The 19,756-nt window shown below is 44.1% G+C and overlaps 1 protein-coding gene across 3 annotated transcripts in view; it reads right to left on the bottom strand.

Moving 5' to 3' along the window:
- The window catches only part of RALY (RALY heterogeneous nuclear ribonucleoprotein), a 383,349-nt gene that overhangs the window by 51,219 nt on the left and 312,374 nt on the right, over positions 1-19,756 (bottom strand). For 2 of the 3 annotated variants that reach the window (XM_073606357.1, XM_073606358.1), the window contains exon 5: positions 2,150-2,197. The exons of the other annotated variant lie outside the window; for it this stretch is intronic. In XM_073606357.1, coding sequence (XP_073462458.1) covers positions 2,150-2,197 — 48 coding nt within the window. The remainder of the gene's footprint in view (positions 1-2,149; positions 2,198-19,756) is intronic. 3 annotated transcript variants of the gene reach the window in all.

The following is a 19,756-nucleotide window of genomic DNA, read 5'->3' as shown; positions in this document are numbered from 1 at the left end:
TCAATGCCCATTAGTACCAGCTATCAGTGCCACCTATCAGTGCCACCTATGAGTGCCCTTCAGTGCCACCTATCGATGCCCTTCAGTGCTGCCCATCAGTGCCGCCCATCAGATCCCCCGCCAATACCACCTATCGGTGCCCACCAGTGGCACCTCATCAGTGCCCATCAGTGTCACCTTATCAGTGCCCGTCACTGCAGCCTATCAGTGCCCATCAGTGTAGCCTCATCAGCGTACATTAATGAAGGAGAAAAATTACCGGTTTGCAAAATTTATTAACTAAATATAAAACGGTTTTGTATTTTTTTTTTTTTAATCGGTCTTTTTAAATTTTTTTAACAAGAAAAAAAATAAAAATAGGTGATCAAATACCACCAAAAGAAAGCTCTATTTGTGGGAAAAGAATGAAAAAATGTAATTTGGGTACAGTGACAGCGCTAAAAGCTGAAAATTGGTCTGGGCAGGAGGGGGGTTTAGGTGTCCAGTAAGCAAGTGGTTAATCACCACTGGGTTTTAAATTTTTTGCTAAACAAACAAAAAAACTTTGTTTTTGTTTCTGTTATACAATTTTGCAAATAAGTAATTTTTCTTCTTTACTGATGTGCGATGATGCGGCTGCACTGATGGACACTGATAGGGATGCATTGATGGGCATTGATGAGGCTGCACTGATGGACACTGATAGGGCTGCACTGATGGGCACTGATAGGGCTGCACTGATGGGCACTGATAGGGCTGCACTGATGGACACTGATGAGGTTGCATTGATGGACACTGATAGGGCTGCACTGATGGGCATTGATGAGATTGTATTGATGGGCACTGATGAGACGGCACTAATAGACACTGATAGAGCTACATTGATGGGCACTGATGAGATTGCATTGATGGGCACTGATGCGACGGCACTGATGGACACTGATAGGGCTGCACTGATGGACACTGATGAGATTGCATTGCTGGGCACTGATGAGGCTGCACTGATGAGGTTGAACTGATGAGGCGGCACTGATGAGGGGACACTGATAGGGCTGCATTGATGGGCACTCATGAGGCTGCACTGATGGGCACTCATGAGGCTGCACTGATGGGCACTGATAGGCTGCATTGACGGGCACTGATAAGGCAACACTGATGGGCACTTATAAGGTGGCACTGATGGGCACTGATAAGGGTGCACTGATGAGGCGGCACTGATGTCACAGGAAAGGCAGTTATCGGCTTTCCTTTCTTCAGACACTGACAGCGCTGAGGACAGGAAATGCTGATAACCGGTATTTGTTTACATGTGATGAGCTGTGATTGAACACAACTGATCACATGGTATGGAGCTAACGTCATTGGCCATTTACCCTGATCAGTGATCGGACACAGTGCATCACCAATTGCCACGATGCGGCAAGAGACGATGAGAGAGAATGAGAGCGGTCCCACCCGACCATCATTTTACTATAAGGTGGGTGGGAACCAGTTAAGGTAGCAGCCCTATAACCCAATGTCTTGTACTGTATGATTAGGAAAAATGTATTTACTACGATCGTCGGCTCCATCTAGTGGCCATAAAGTGATAAATTCCCAAACCATGTGGTTTTTAATAAATGAATAACATTTGACCTGGAGAGGAAACAACCTAATAACATTTGTTTTTGCCCCATTTGCACAAAACAAATGTACATTCAGGATGAATAGCTCTACAATTTTTTTAATGAATACCCTTTAAGGTTTTTTTTTTTTTTTTTTTTTAAACAAGCAATGACATAGCGTGTTTTTGACCAATCTATGTCACTATGCAAAATTCAAGCATCTCATATCATTTGTGTACGTTAAGCCTGTTAGATCCTCTTTTTGTATTCTTTATTTAAGAAAAATAATACAATCTATGCCTTATCTGAAACCCCCCCCCCCCAAATGACAAAACACACCGACATGAAAGACTGTACAGAGGCAGGACTCTCTTTCTAGCTCGGATGAAGGCGGCGAGCGTGTTAATGTCGCCCCCCCGTCGTGCTGCTTGACAATGTGGAGATGTGATTGCATTCACCAGGCTCTGATTTCTTCCTCCCCCCCCACCCCACGGCTGGAACGCAATTCACAATAAGACAGAAGAGAACAAAAATAGGTCATAGTGCATTCATGCAGCTTCACTCACCTCTCATAGAAGTCATTTCTGTAGTAATCAAAGTCAAAATCATAGCCGCTGTGAAGAGAATAGAGGGAATTTTAAATTGCAAGCACACTGGGTGAAATAAAAAAAAATAAAAAATGTTCTTGGTGCTGGTAAGGAGGGATTGGGGGTAATCGACTACATGAAGAATATCTGCTGGAGCTTATTTCATAAAAACCATTACCCCGTGTCGGGGTGGATTTCCCCCGGGCCCCTCTATCCACCAGCTCCACGCTGTAGCCCCCGGTATCTGTAGAACACTAAATTACACATTAAAGGAATCATTCATATTTAACCTGTCCCCTGCTGGGAGAACCTACAGGTCTACGGGAAACGGGCTTCTATAGATTCCTATAAATGGCTGCGGAGGAGGGCGGCTATACTGCACCACCTCTGCTGAATATTTTAAGAACTACATTCCATTTAAATGAACATATGGGCCTGAAATCCTTAGAGCGGGTGCTGCAAAGTTATTAAAGGCACAGGATCGTTTTTCAGCAATAACATTTTCATTTTTTTTTCTTTTTGAAAGCTTACAGGCTCATTCACACGGGCATAGGCATATTTTCTACACAGAACCCAGGTCCTTCGGTCAGAGCTAGAAGAAGGTCTTGCGTACAACAACGCGTAAAGTACGGGCTCGTTTACACTAGCAGGTGAGGGGTGGTAAAACCTCGTGGTTGAGCCACATTTTTTACCACCCCTCAACCTCAGGGTTGCCAACCATCAGTAAATTTACAGACCGTTAGTAAAAATTGGTGATTTTTACAACTGTCAGTAAACATCAAGGGCTGGTAGTTTGTCATGCTGTGTTGACCTTTTAAGTGTAAATCAGGCAAATTACTTGTTATGGGTATTGTCAGTGTTACCATATTGTGTTTATACTGTTTAGATATTGATTGTCTTAGTATTTAAAAGTTTTGTCATTTTTCAGGTTGTCAGTAAAAAAATGCCATGGGAGGTTGGCAACTAGAGGTGAGTTGAACACCCCCCCCCCCCCCCCCCCCCCCACGGTACAGTTTGTGCCAGAACTCTCAAACATCAGACCCGAACGGCGAACCTTATTAAAGTCTATGAGACCCGAACTTGAAAAATCAAAAGTGCCCATTTTGAAGACTTATGCCCCGTACACACGGTCGGACTTTGTTCGGACATTCCGACAACAAAATCCTAGGATTTTTTCTGACGGATGTTGGCTCAAACTTGTCTTGCATACACACGGTCACACAAAGTTGTCGGAAAATCCGATCGTTCTGAACGCTGTGACGTAAAACACGTACGTCGGGACTATAAACGGGGCAGTAGCCAATAGCTTTCATCTCTTTATTTATTCTGAGCATGCGTGGCACTTTGTCCGTCGGATTTGTGTACACACGATCGGAATTTCCGACAACGGATTTTGTTGTCGGAAAATTTTATCTCCTGCTCTCCAACTTTGTGTGTCGGAAAATCTGATGGAAAATGTCCGATGGAGCCCACACACGGTCGGAATTTCCGACAACACGCTCCGATCAGACATTTTCCATCGGAAAATCCGACCGTGTGTACGGGGCATAATATGCAAGTGATTGGCTATAAAAAGGGTATGGGGGGCCGGATACTTCTACTGTCCCTTCTGTATTGAACTGTACTGTAATTGTACTGTCCCCCCTCTACATTGTAAAGTGCTGCATAAACTGTTGGTGCTATATAAATCGTGAATAATAATAAAAATCAGTGAAAAAAAAAACTTTAAAAAAATCTTTTTTAAAGGAGCAGAGATTTTAACCACTTCTGCCCCGGAAGGATTTGCCCCCTTCCTGACCATGCCATTTTTTGCGATACGGCACTGCAACGCTTTAACTGACAATTGCGCGGTCGTGCGATGCTGTACCCAAACAAAATGTATGTTCTTTTTTCCCCACAAATAGAGCTTTCTTTTGGTGGTATTTGATCGCCTCTGCGTTTTTTATTTTTTACGCTATAAACAAAAAAAGAGTGACAATTGTAAAAAAAACACAATATTTTGTACTTTTTGCTATAATAAATATCCCCCCAATTTTTTTTTAAACAAATTTCTTCATCAGTTTAGGCTGATATGTATTCTTCTACATATTTTTGGTAAAAAAAAAAATTAAAAAATCACAATAAGCGTATATTGATTGGTTTGCGCAAAAGTTAGTGTCTACAAAATAGGGGATAGATTTACGGCATTTTTATTATTATCAAGCACTATTTTTTCAGATCGCACCACACCAAACTGCAAGGTACTGAGATACCATCTGGTCTGATGGCCATAAATGCACTGTGTTTACAAGATGCATTTGGGGTGCCATTAGCAATTAATGGCACCTGTGCACTTTGCGTAAATGCAGAGCGCTGGTGTGAACGAGCCCTTAGATGTTTTTAGATGCATACAGAGTTTAGACATGTACAATTCTTTTCTTGCTTTTTTGCGTAAAATCTGCAGATATCGACGTCCTACTTTTCTTGAACGCCACTAAATGCGGCGCACATTTTCACTTGTAGACGCAGCTGTGTGCATGGTCTCATTGATTCCTAGAGAGCTGCATTTAGATGCATACAAAAACGATACGCGGTACACATCTAAACATGGTGTCTTAAGCCTCATGCACACGAGACGCTGTTAAACGCGCATTCAGAGGCAGTTGGACACTTTTTTTCAACTGCCCCTGAACTCATTCAATGTTATACTATGTGTCCATGTACACAGTCTCGTTTTTTGGCGTTTTTAGGCAAGTGTGTTTAACCTCGTTTTTCCAGAAGCAAAAAAAAGGGTTCAGACGCAAAAGTTTTCCACGTTTCAGATGCCAAACGCGGCTAAACGCTGGTACCACGTTTAGCTGCGTTTGCGTTTAGAAGTGTTTTTAAAGGAACATTTTACGACCCGACTTTGGGGTTCCTAGCACCAAGTAGCCCCGAGATATGGGCCCCAAAGTCAGGTCACAAAATGTCATTCTCTGCTGCAGAAAAGTGCTTGACATTTTGCGACCTGACTTTGGGGCCCCATATCTCGGGGCCACTTGGTGCTAGGAACCCCAAATTTGGGGTGCTAACACAGTAAAACTAACACTATAACATATCCAAATTTGGGGTTCCTGATACGGGGCCCCAAATTCGGGTCACAAAATGCCATTCTCTGCTGCAGAAAAGTGCTTGACATTTTGCGACCCGACTTTGGGGCCCCATATCTCGGGGCGACTTGGTGCTAGGAACCCCAAATTTGGCGTGCTAACACAGTTGGACTAACACTATAACATATCCAAATTTGGGGTTCCTAGTGGTCCCAAGATACGGGGCCCCAAAGTCAGGTCAGAAAATGTCATTCTCTGCTGCAGAAGTGCTTGACATTTTGTGACTTTGGGGCCCTGTATCTCGGGGCCATTTGGTGCTAGGAATTAGCACACCAAATTTGGAGGTCCTAGCACCAAGTGGCTCCGAGATACGGGGCCCCAAAGTTGGGTCGCAAAATGTCATTCTCTGCTCTGCAGACGCTTCTAGACGCAAACGCGGTAAAACGCGGCTAAACGCGGCTAAATGCGGCATGCAAACGCGGCAAAACGGGCGTTTCTAAACGCCGGTTTTAGCTTTTAAAAACATGCGTTCAGCAGAGTTTGCACTGCCGTCTCATGTGCATGAGGCCTTAGGTGCCTGTGTGAAGGAGCCCCACAACTGGTGTTTTATAACTGTTTATAAAGCTAAATTTCAGGTAAATTCCTGAATATAAAGATAAAACAAACACACACACATTATATATATATATATATATATATATATATATATATATATATATATATATATATATATATATACATATACATACATACAGGTACATCTCATAAAATCAGAATATCATCAAAAAGTTAATTTATTTCAGTATTTCAATTAAAAAAGTGAAACTCATATATTATATATAGATGCGTTACACTCAGAGTGATATATTTTAAGTACTTATTTTTTTTAATTTTGATGATTATGACTACATAATAATGATAATGATTATAACTACATCTAGTGAAAACCCATAATTCAGTATCTCGGAAAATTAGAATATTACATAAGACCAATTAGAAAAAAAGGATTTTTAATACAGACATGTTGGCTTACGATAAAGTATGTCCATGTACAGTATAGTATGCACTCATTACTTGGTCGGGGCTCCTTTTGCATAAATTACTGCATCAATGTGGCGTGGCATGGAGGCGATAATTCTGTGGCACTGCTGAGCTGTTATGGAAGCCCAAGTTGCTTTGATAGCGGTCTTCAGCTCTTCTGCATTGTTGGGTCTGGTGTCTCTCATCTTCCTCTTGACAATACCCCACAGATTCTCTATGGGGTTTAAGTCAGGCGAGTTTGCTGGCCAAACAAGCCCAGTAATACCATGATCATTAAACCACGTATTGGTACTTTTGGCAGTGTGGGCAGGTGCCAAGTCCTGCTGGAAAATGAAATCAGCATCTCCATAAAGCTGGTCAGCAGAGGGAAGCATGAAGTGCTCTAGAATTTCCTGGTAGAGGGCTGCACTGACTTTGGACTTGATAGAACGCAGTGGACCAACACCAGAAGATGACATGGCTCCCCAAATCATCACTGACTGTGGAAAATTTTGCATCTAATTAAGAAATCGAGGTCCCAGAGTCTGGAGGAAGAGTGGAGAGCAGTGGCAGAACTACCGCCATAGCGACACACGCGGGCGCTAAGGGGCCCGCAGCCAAGTGGGGCCCGGTGAGGACAGGCGGCTCCGCGGGTGAGAGAGGGCGATTTTGCAGGCCCGCAGGTGAGAGCGGGCGGCTCCGTGGGTGAGAACGGGTGGCTTTGCAGGCCCGCGAGTGAGAGCATGGGCGGCTCCGAGAGCTGTCAGGCGGCTCAGTTGGTGAGACAGCTGGGCGGCTCGTGTGTGAGCAGGCTGGCCAATCAGGGAGCTGGCAGGCGGGGGTGCATAGAGATGACATCATCTCTCAGCGCCCAGCGTCCTCCCTGCATCCCTGCAATGCAGTTCCCCCCTCACTGTGAAGGCAGCCTCGGGAAGCAGAGAGATGACATTATCTCTCTGCTGCCTGACTGATAATCTGCTGCCTGACTCTGGGACACAGCAGGAAAGTGACACAACAAGTGACAATCTGTAATGTGTGACAGGTGAAGTGGCAAGTGACAATCCAGGACGTGGCAAGTGACAATCCGTAATGTGTGGCAAATGACGTGGCAAATGACAATCCGTAACATGTGGCAGGTGACGTGGCAAGTGACAATCCGTAACATGTGGCAGACGACGTGGCAAGTGAAAATCCATAACATGTGACAGGTGACGTGGCAAGTGACAATCCGTAACATGTGGCAGGCGACGTGGCAAGTGACAATCCGTAATGTGTGGAAAGTGACAATCTGGGACGTGGCAAGTGACAATCAGTAATGTGTGGCAGGTGACGTGGCAAGTGACAATCCGGGACGTGGCAAGTGGACAATTGGCAACATGTGGCAGGTGACATTCTGCAACGTGTGACAAGTGACAACCTGCATCTGGTGGCAGGCGACGTGGCAAGTGACACGCTCAGGGCTCCCACTGATTCTGCATTATGGTGAGTTGAACTATTTCATTTTATATAACAGAACAGAAATAGGTTAGAAGGCATGGAGGTCAGCAATGTGTGTCCTTCAGGGGCTGCATACAGTATACTGCATACTTTGTTGTTCAAAATTTATATAAGCTGTTGCCTGGGTACTGTGCCACGTGGGTGTGGTAATCTTTTGTTCAATGGCATTAGTTCTTTTTTTTTGTGTGTGTGTGTGTGTGTGTGTGTGTGTGTGTGTGTGTGGGGGGGGGGGGGGGGCAGTCTGCAGGGGGGGGGGGGGCCCATACAACATTTTGCTATGGAGCCCTGTGATTTCTAGTTATGCCCCTGTTGGAGAGGTACAGAATCCAAGTTGCATGAGGTCCAGTGTGAAGTTTCCACAGTCAGTGATGATTTGGGGAGCCATGTCATCTGCTGGTGTTGGTCCACTGTGTCCAAAGACAGTGCAGCCTTCTACCGGAAAATTCTAGCACACTTCATGCTTCCCTCTGGTAACCAACTCTATGGAGATGCTGATTTCATTTTCCAGCAGGACTTGGCACCTGCCCACACTGCCAAAAGTACCAATACCAAGTTTAATGATCATGGTATCACTGTGCTTCATTGGCCAGCAAACTTGTCTGACCTAAACCCCATAGAGAATCTGTATTATCAAGAGGAAGATAAGAGACACCAGACCCAATAATGCAGATGACCTGAAGACTATTATCAAAGCAACCTGGGCTTCCATAACACCTCAGCAGTGCCACAGGATGATCGCCTCCATGCCACGCCACATTGATGCAGTAATTCATGCAAAAGGAGCCCCGACCAAGTATTGAGTGCATACTATACTGTACATGGACATACTTTTCAGTAAGCTAACATTTCTCTATTAAGAATCTTTTTTTTCTTTTGTTGGTCTTATCACTAGTTATCACTAGCTGTAAGCCATAATCATCAAAATTAAAAGAAAGAAATGCTTGAAATATATCACCTTGTGTCTAAAGCATCTATATAAAATATATGTTTCACATTTTGAATTGAATTACTGAAATAAATTACCTTTTTTAATGATATTCAAATTTTATGAGATGCATCTGTATATATAACATATAAGGGAGTTGTTTTACCTTTCAAGGAGTTTGCATTTCTGCCCATCCATTTCTGAGATTTACACAGCTCTGCACAGCCCAATCAGGCAGTGAAAGAGACCTGATTTCTCTCTGTTGAGTTTTAGTAATATTTCTAGGTCTTCTCCCCACCCCCAGCCTGTGCCTGTACAGTAAAAGGTGGGTCGGCATTTTCAGGGTTAAAACAGGTGGTGAGGAGTTGATATATCGCCTTCTCACCGCCTATCAAACGCCCACCGCGGAATGCTTTTTTAGAGGGGCAGCAGCCCTAAGGTACCAAAAGAGAACTCATAAAATATTTATTTATACAATTCTGGTAATCATAAAATTTTACAAGACTGAGCCCAAATACAGCAAGGCTCACATATAATAAGACATCATCAAACAATACACCTGGCTCATAGTCACCGTGTCACCTGTCTAACAAATTGATTGATGGTACAACATTTTTAACAAATGCATTGTCTAGAATATAATTGCAACATTATACACTATATTTACACAGTATATATATGTATATAAATATATATATATATATATATATATATATATATATATATATATATATATATATATATAGTGTAGTATATATAATATTTTGTAATATTTTATCTATTTGTATGTTCCTGTTTAATTTTAATTAAACATGAACATACGGTACAAATAAGCACAAAGCCTGAAGGCTTCACAAGCGGTTTCCCTTACTTGCAATGCTGGTGCCTGTACCCGAAGCTGATGGACGAATCGACTTGGGGTGCCGACATCATGGGGTCCCTGGACAGATAAGTGTCCTTGTAATAAGAGTTTTTTACAGACTGGAACTTCACTTTAATAGACTACCTGATGAACCTTGCAGTTGTTCAAGCACTTTGTAATTTAGGGGGTGATTGCTATCACTAAACTGGGCTCTTATGTTGTAACACACACCCCAGTTTTCCAATTTGAGGTTAGATCTATTTTAAATATCTGTATTGGGATCTAGGCCCTATACACAGGGACCCCGATCATCAACAGAGGAAAGGATTGGGCCCTATACACAGGGACCCCGATCATCAACAGAGGAAAGGATTGGGCCCTATACACAGGGACCCCGATCATCAACAGAGGAAGGAAGTGGGCCCTATACACAGGGACCCCGATCATCAACAGAGGAAGGAAGTGGGCCCTATACACAGGGACCCCGATCATCAACAGAGGAAAGGATTGGGCCCTATACACAGGGACCCCGATCATCAACAGAGGAAAGGATTGGGCCCTATACACAGGGACCCCGATCATCAACAGAGGAAAGGATTGGGCCCTATACACAGGGACCCCGATCATCAACAGAGGAAGGGATTGGGCCCTATATACAGGGACCCTGATCATCAACAGAGGAAGGGATTGGGCCCTATACACAGGGACCCTGATCATCAACAGAGGAAGGGATTGGGCCCTATATACAGGGACCCTGATCATCAACAGAGGAAGGGATTGGGCCCTATATACAGGGACCCTGATCATCAACAGAGGAAGGGATTGGGCCCTATATACAGGGACCCCGATCATCAACAGAGGAAGGGATTGGGACCTATATACAGGGACCCCGATCATCAACAGAGGAAGGGATTGGGGCCTATACACAGGGACCCTGATCATCAACAGAGGAAAGGATTGGGCCCTATATACAGGGACCCTGATCATCAACAGAGGAAGGGATTGGGCCCTATACACAGGGACCCCGATCATCAACAGAGGAAGGGATTGGGCCCTATATACAGGGACCCTGATCATCAACAGAGGAAAGGATTGGGCCCTATACACAGGGACCCCGATCATCAACAGAGGAAAGGATTGGGCCCTATACACAGGGACCCCGATCATCAACAGAGGAAGGGATTGGGCCCTATACACAGGGACCCTGATCATCAACAGAGGAAAGGATTGGGCCCTATACACAGGGACCCTGATCATCAACAGAGGAAAGGATTGGGCCCTATATACAGGGACCCTGATCATCAACAGAGGAAAGGATTGGGCCCTATATACAGGGACCCTGATCATCAACAGAGGAAGGGATTGGGCCCTATACACAGGGACCCCGATCATCAACAGAGGAAGGGATTGGGCCCTATATACAGGGACCCTGATCATCAACAGAGGAAGGGATTGGGACCTATATACAGGGACCCCGATCATCAACAGAGGAAGGGATTGGGCCCTATACACAGGGACCCCGATCATCAACAGAGGAAGGGATTGGGCCCTATATACAGGGACCCCGATCATCAACAGAGGAAAGGATTGGGCTATATATACAGGGACCCCGATCATCAACAGAGGAAAGGATTGGGCTATATATACAGGGACCCCGATCATCAACAGAGGAAGGGATTGGGCCCTATACACAGGGACCCCGATCATCAACAGAGAAAGGGATTGGGCCCTATACACAGGGACCCCGATCATCAACAGAGAAAGGGATTGGGCCCTATATACAGGGACCCCGATCATCAACAGAGGAAGGGATTGGGCCCTATATACAGGGACCACGATCATCAACAGAGGAAAGGATTGGGCTATATATACAGGGACCCCGATCATCAACAGAGGAAGGGATTGGGCCCTATATACAGGGACCCCGATCATCAACAGAGGAAAGGATTGGGCTATATATACAGGGACCCCGATCATCAACAGAGGAAAGGATTGGGCTATATATACAGGGACCCCGATCATCAACAGAGGAAAGGATTGGGCCCTATATACAGGGACCCCGATCATCAACAGAGGAAGGGATTGGGGCCTATATACAGGGACCCCGATCATCAACAGAGGAAAGGATTGGGCTATATATACAGGGACCCCGATCATCAACAGAGGAAAGGATTGGGCTATATATACAGGGACCCCGATCATCAACAGAGGAAGGGATTGGGCCCTATATACAGGGACCACGATCATCAACAGAGGAAAGGATTGGGCCCTATATACAGGGACCCTGATCATCAACAGAGGAAGGGATTGGGCCCTATACACAGAGACCCTGAATTTGTATTTCTGTCCATCCAGTCCAGATGTACACAGCTCTGCCACACAGCACTGTCCTATCTGGCAGGGTGAGAGACCTCATTTTGTTTTGCTGCAGTTCAGAAACACTTCCAGATCTTGTCCCCCCCCCCCAGCCTGTGACTGGACAGTGATAGGACAAGCAGGAAACTGGCAAGCTCATCTCTCTGTCACTCTGCTCTCTCCTCCTATCAGCGTGTGTCTTGTTAGCACATGGATACTGCAGCATGATAAGCATACCTTTCAGCTTTCAGAAATAATAAAGAGGGACACCTTTTCCCACCTAGTATGTAGGCAAAGGACACTTCCCTGCCCGGGGCCAAATTACATGGACCACAAAGGTCTAGTATACAAGAAATGATTGGCTAAACCACACAAGTGCTTTTTTGACCTTTTTTTTTGGCTTTTCAAAATGACAAATGCAGAAAAATGGAGGTTGGATAAAAAGTTTAGTGCAGCAAAAAGTTTGATAGTAAAATAGTACATTTTATATAGAGATGTACACATCAGGCCACAAAGAGGGACAACTGAGGCTGCACAAAAGACACAGGGATAGCTTTGCCACCTGTCCAGGATTCACCCGGACAGTTCGGGTTTGGAATCATGCGTCCGGGTTTCAGACTGCTTGAAACCCGGACACATAATTTAGACTGGACTATGGCCTCCCAGCAGGGTTGCTGGCTGCAGTTGTCTAAGCCGAAAGTGTCTGTTACTCTTTCACAGCGTCTAAAGCCAGCACTAACCCCCCCCCCCCAAACAGACAGGAGAGGAGAGAGCACTCGATCTGCACCTCTTCCCCCCACCCTACCCCTCTGTGTCTACCCACACTCCAAATTTCCAGCCCCAGCTTTCCTTCTCTGAGGCATAGCGCCGGGGATTGAAGTCCAGCAGCCTCAGATACATCTGGATGAGAGGTGCTGACTGCCAAGGGGTAAGTGAGCTCACCATCCATCTCTGTCTGTGACTGAAGTCTCCCCCCTTCTATCTCCTGCCTCTGAGTGAGTACACTAAGGTAAATCAGGGTTCTCAGAGCACCCCTTACATCAGAGTTCTCCTTTACACCAGAGGCCACAGTGTTCCCCCTTACATCAGAGTCTTCTTCATACATCAGAGTTCTCAGTGTTCCCCCTTACATCAGAGTCTTCTTCATACATCAGAGTACTCAGTGTTCCCCCTTAGATCAGGGTTCCCAGAGCATTCCTTATGTTAGAGTCCCCAGAGTCCTCCCTTACATCAGAGTCTGCAGAGTCCTCCCTTACAATGTAAGATAACTCTGCGGATTCAGATGTAAAAGGGGAACTCTGTGGACTCTGATGTAAAGGGGGACTCTTGTTATTAACTTTATATGATTATAAATGTTATTTAATAGCAAAATATATGTATAGTTTATACTATAAAAACAATTGCTGTGCTTTGCTAAAGTGTTCAGGTTTGACCTGAAGAAAAGGTGGCGACGCTACACAGGGATCTGGTCTCAAAGAGGGACAGTCCCTCCAAATCAGGTACAGTTGGCTGATCTGTGACAAGCGCTTTTCTCTGTCACTCTGCTCTCTCCCCCTATCAGCATGTTTCTTGTTAGAACATGTGTACTGCAGCACAGCTGCCTGGCTCCTTATGCTGCTTCTCCCTCTCCCAGTGTGAGCTCTGTTAATACGGGAGATTACAAGAGTCTGACACCAAGTCAAATTCAGGTACAAATACTGCTTGTATTAAAAAAAATGCATTTCATGATGCATCACAAATGTACCATTTACGACTGTGAAGGTGTCACACCATCAACCATAAAAAAGTATATTACTAAAGCATAGGCGTGCACACAGGGTGTGCCGGGTGTGCCTGGGCACACCCTAATCGCCTTGTGTGGTGCATATTCCCCCCTGTTTAGACCACTGATATTTCATCCCAAAAAAAAAATGTTACAAAATAAAATACTTTAAAAATAATAAAAATAAAACTACTGACACTGTCCACTGACACTGACACCATCAGTACATATACACATGCATATGTATTTGAGCTTTGGGGTGCACACCCTAATGCAAGAGGCTGCGCACACCTATGTACTAAAGCAAGATTTATCTTTACATCCTGAATGGTGCAATTGATAGCCATAAGGGTCAGTTCACACGTGCTCTGCTCTTTGAAGAGCGATCTACATTTGGATAGCTCTTCAGTGAACATTTGGCAGATGGTAAGGAGGTGTTGTATTACCACTTCATCGCCTGCTTGAACCCCACACTAGCGTGCAGCACTGCACATGCTGTAGTTGCGGGGCGCTTGCAGAGCGGCCCTATTCACTTGAATGGGTCATGCTCAGTGACTGCTACTAAAAAGTGACGGGGGTATAATTCTTTCTGCGGCTGCAAAACAAAGAACCGAGGCTGCAGCATGTGTGCACCCCGCCTGGCCCCTGCCTCTGCACCTAAAGGGGAAGGAAGGAAAACAGGCAACCCGACCACTGTGTTTTACTGCCCCTCAACCACTAGTGTGAACAAGCCCTGAAATAAGATTTTTATTTACTCCAAAAAAAAAAAGTTTGATATTTTAGCCAAAGTTTAGTTTTAGCACTCAGCAAAAGTTTTAGGCAGGTGTGAAGAAATGCTGTAAAGTGTAATATGTATATTTAAATATTTATATTATATATATATATATATATATATATATATATATATATATATATATATATATATATAAAATACTTAGGCCTCATGCACACTGGACGTTTCTTGACGTTTTTACAGCTGCTGTTTTTGGCAGTAGACGTTCTTTTCTGCAGTCAATAAACTCCCCATCATGTTATCCTAGGTGTCCATGCACACATAGGCTGTTATCAGCAGTTTTGGGCTGTGGCGTTTTTGAGCAGTAAAAAAAACCCCCAAAACTAGTGGATTCTGAGAGATGTTTTTCAGCTGTAAAAACGCTCTAACGCTGATAAACGTCGATAAACGCTTAAAAACGCCGCTCACCTGCAGTTTTTAACGTTTTTGATCCATTGAAAAAAAAAAATAAAGAAAAATGTTTTTTCCTTAAAAAAAAACCCACCATGCTAAAACGCTAACGCGGAAAAACGCTAATAAACGCTAAAAAAACGCTATTGCAAAAACGTTGAAAAAAGTTGAAAAACTCACTGCAAAGCTACTGACGTTTTTATAACATTATTTTAACGTCCAGTGTGCATGAGGCCTTATACTTATTTATTTTTATTGTTTATTTTTATCAATTTACAAAATGCAAAATGAGCAGAGAAAACAATCTAAATCAAATCAATATTTGGTGTGATAACCCTTTGGTCTCAAACCAGCATCAGTTCTTACACACTTTGTATACTTGCACAAAGTCAGGGATTTTGTAGGATTAGAGTCATTTGTTTGATTAACCAATCATACCAAGCAGGTGCTAATGATCATCAAACAGCCATTAACTGAAACAGAAACATATGTGTAGGAGGCTTAACCACTAGGCGCCCGCGCTATAGCCGAAAGACGGCTACAGCGCGGACTCCAATTGCCGGGAGGGCGTCCCTGGACGTCCTCCTGTTTACTTCCGCATTGCGCGCTCCCGCGGCCACGCATCGCGGAAGTTTTGTGCTGGCCGTGTCCCTCGGACACAGCCAGTCACAGATCGCCGTAAACGGCCAATGACAGCGGCCGTTTACAGTGCGATCGCTCTACCAATGAGAGAGGATCTCATATATAAACATATGAGATCATCTCTCATCGCCGGCTCTCCCTCCTCACACAGAGACAGCGTGTGAGGAGGGAGAGCGAACCACTGCGGCGGTAAGTGTAAAAAAAAAGAAAAATAAAAGTGTCCCCACTGTTATCTGTCCTGCCATCTGCCCCTGCCAACTGTCCTGCCATCTGCCCCTGCCATCTGCCCCTGCCATCTGTCCCCAGTGCCATCTGTCCCCAGTGCCATGTATAAGTGCCATCTGTCATCAGTGTCACATAGTGCCATTTGTCATCAGTGCCACCTCTCAGTGTCACGTGCCATCTGTCATCAGTGTCACGTGTCATCAGTGCCACGTATCAGTGCCATCTGTCATCAGTGTCATCAGTGCCACGTATTAGTGCCATCTGTCATCAGTGCCACGTATTAGTGCCATCTGTCATCAGTGCCACGTATTAGTGCCATCTGTCATCAGTGCCACGTATTAGTGCCATCTGTCATCAGTGCCACGTATTAGTGCCATCTGTCATCAGTGCCATGTATTAGTGCCATCTTTCATCAGTGCCACGTGTCATCAGTGCCACATATTAGTGCCATCTGTCATCAGTGCCATTTGTCATCAGCGCCACATGTCATCAGTGCCACATATTAGTGCCATCTGTCATCAGTGTCACGTATTAGTGCCATCTGTCATCAGTGCCACATCAGTGTCAGTGCCACGTATCAGTGCCATCTGTCATCAGTGCCACATCAGTGCCACGTATCAGTGCCATTTGTCATCAGTGCCACATCAGTGTCACATGTCATTGTCCTGGTTCTCCAGGGCCTTCAAAAGTGTAATAGGTAGTCAACAAGTCAGATGTGTAATTTATGCTCCTAGAACACGTGATGGCGCTCCCTGCATGTTGGGCCTCTCTATGTGGCCAGGCTGTGAAAAAGTCCCACACATGTGGTATCGTAATACTCAGGAGGAGTAGCAGAATGTATTTTGGGGTGTCATTTGTGGTATACACATGCCATGTGAGAGAAATAACCTATTACAATGACAATTTTGTGGGGGAAAAAAAAAAAAACGCCGATATAAGCCGGCAAAGTGGCACGGGTGCGCAAAACCACATACCCGTACGTCACTCCGTACATGCGCCCGCCGCAAATTAGGTGTCCGCCGGTGGCCCGCGATCGTGACATGGAGAGGCAGAACGGGGAGATGTAAACAAGGCATTTCCCTGTTCTGCCTAGCAACATAACAGGGATCTACTGCTCCCAGTGATCGGGAGCAGTGATCTCTGTCATGTTCTAGTGAGCCCATCCCCCCTACAGTTAGAACACACTGAGTGAACACACTTAACCCCTTGATCGCCCCCTAGTATTAACCCCTTCCCTGCCTGTGACATTTATACAGTAATCAGTGCATTATTATAGCTCCGATCGCTGTATAAATGTCAATGGTCTCAAAATAGTGTCAAAAGTGTCTGATCTGTCTGCCGCAATGTCGCAGTCATGTTAAAAATCAGCGCCATTACTAACAAGAAAAATATGAACCACTTGCCGACTGTGTCACGCAGATATACTGCGGCACAATGGCTCTATATACAGAGGATGCGCACGCCTGCTGCACGGCGGGGGACCCGATACGCATGGCCGGTGGGCACGATCGCTGCCGGCCACACGTGATCACATGTAAACACACAAATCCCTGTGGTGTCAGAGGAGAGAAGCCATATCGTTTCTTCCTACCAAGTAGGAAAAACAATATGGCTCCTCTCCTAGTCCCTCCCTTTCCCACACAGTTAACACACATTTAACCCCTTGATCGCCCCCTAGTGTTAACCCCTTCCCTGCCAGTGTCATTTACACAGTAATCAATGCATTTTTATAGCACTGATCGCTGTATAAATGCCAATGGTACCAAAAAAGTGTCAAAAGTCTCGGATCTGTCCGTTTCAATGTCGCAGTACCGGTAAAAATCGCAGATCACCGCCATTACTAGTAAAAAAAAAAATAATAATAAAAATGCCATAAATCTTTCCCATAGTTTGTAGACACTATAACTTTTGCGCAAACCAATTAATATCCGCTTATTGGGATTTTTTTACCAAAAATATGTAGAAGAATATATATTGGCCTAAACTGATGAAGAAATTTGTTTTTTTTAAAAAACTTTTGGGGATATTTATTATAGCAAAAAGTAAAAAATATTGTTTTTCTTTCAAAATTGTCGCTCTTTTTTTGTTTATAGCGCAAAAAAATAAAAACCGCAGAGGTGATCAAATACCACCAAAAGAAAGCTCTATTTGTGGGAAAAAAAAGGATGCAAATTTTGTTTGGGTACAGCATTGAATGACCGCGCAATTGTCAGTTAAAGTAACGCAGTGCCAAATTGTAAAAAGTGCTCTGGTCAGGAAGGGGGTAATATCTTCCGGGGCTGAAGCGGTTAATAATAAAAATGCCATAAATCTATCCCCTATTTTGAGACGCGAGAACTTTTGCGCAAACCAATCAATATAAGCTTATTGTGATTTTCTTACCAAAAATATGTAGAAAAATACATACAGTGCCTTGCAAAAGTATTCACCCCCCCCCTGGCTTTTTACCTATTTTGTTACATTACAGCCTTTAGTTCAATGTTTTTTTAATCTAGTTTATATGTGATGGATCAGAACACAATAGTCTAAGTTGGGGAACTAAAATTAGAAAAATATATACATAAAACTATTTTTCAGAAATAACAAACTGATAATTGGCATGTGCGAATGTATTCACCCCCTTTGTTATGAAGCCCATAAAAAGCTCTGGTGCAACCAATTACCTTCAGAAGTCACATAATTAGTGAAATGATGTCCACCTGTGTGCAATATAAGTGTCACATAAAATCTATCATAACCAAATGGAAAGAACATGGACCAACAGCAAACCTGCCAAGAGACGGCCGCACACCAAAACTCACGGACCGGGCAGGGAGGGCATTAATCAGAGAGGCAGCACAGAGACCTAAGGTAACCCTGGAGGAGCTGCAGAGTTCCACAGCAGAGACTGGAGTATCTGTACATAGGATGACAAGAAAGCCGTACGCTCCATAGAGTTGGGCTTTATGGCAGAGTGGCCAGAAGAAAGCCATTACTTTCAACAAAAAACAAAATGGCACGTTTTGAGTTTGCAAAAAGGCGTGTGGGAGACTCCCAAAATGTATGGAGGAAGGTGCTCTGGTCTGATGAGACTAAAAGTGAACTTTTTGGCATCAAAGAAAACGCTATGTCTGGCGCAAACCCAACACATCACGTCAACCAAGGAACACTATCCTCACAGTGAAACATGGTGGTGGCAGCATCATGCTGTGGGGATGTTTTTCAGCAGTCGGGACTGGGAAACTGGTCAGAGTTGAGGGAAAGATGGATGGTGCTAAATACAGGGATATTCTTGAGCAAAACCTGTACCACTCTGTGTGTGATTTGAGGCTAGGACGGAGGTTCAGCTTCCAGAAGGACAATGACCCCAAACACACGGCTAAAGCAACACTTGAGTGGTTTAAGGAGAAACATGTAAATGTGTTGGCATGGCCTAGTCAAAGCCCAGACCTCAATCCAATAGAAAATCTGTGGTCAGACTTAACGATTGCTGTTCACAAGGTCAAACCATCCAACTTGAAGGAGCTGGAGCAGTTTTGCAAGGAGGAATGGGCAAAAATCCCAGTGGTAAGATGTGGCAAGCTCATAGAGACTTATCCAAAGCGACATGGAGCTCTGATAGCTGCAAAAGGTGGCTCTACAAAGTATTGACTTTAGGGGGGTGAATAGTTATGCACATTTACTTTTTCTGTTATTCTGTCCTATTTGTTGTTTGCTTCACAATAAAAAAAAAACTTCTTCAAAGTTGTGGCCATGTTCTGTAAATGAAATGATGCAAATCCTCAAACAATCCATGTTAATTCTAGGTTGTGAGGCAACAAAACACGAAAAATGCCAAGGAGGGTGAATACTTTTGCAAGGCACTGTATTGGCCTAAACTGAGGAGGAAATTTGTTTTTTTTTAAATATTTTGTTGGCATAATTATTATAGCAAAAAGTTAAAAATATTGCTTTTTTTCAAAATTGTTGCTCTTTTTTTGTTTATAGCGCAAAAAATAAAAACCACAGAGGTAATCAAATACCACCAAAAGAAAACTCTATTTGTGGGAAAAAAAAGGACATCAATTT

The sequence above is a fragment of the Aquarana catesbeiana genome, linkage group LG12 (genome assembly GCF_042186555.1).
Source record: "Aquarana catesbeiana isolate 2022-GZ linkage group LG12, ASM4218655v1, whole genome shotgun sequence".
NCBI classification, from domain to species: domain Eukaryota; kingdom Metazoa; phylum Chordata; class Amphibia; order Anura; family Ranidae; genus Aquarana; species Aquarana catesbeiana.
This window is presented reverse-complemented; position numbering and strand designations above follow the sequence as displayed.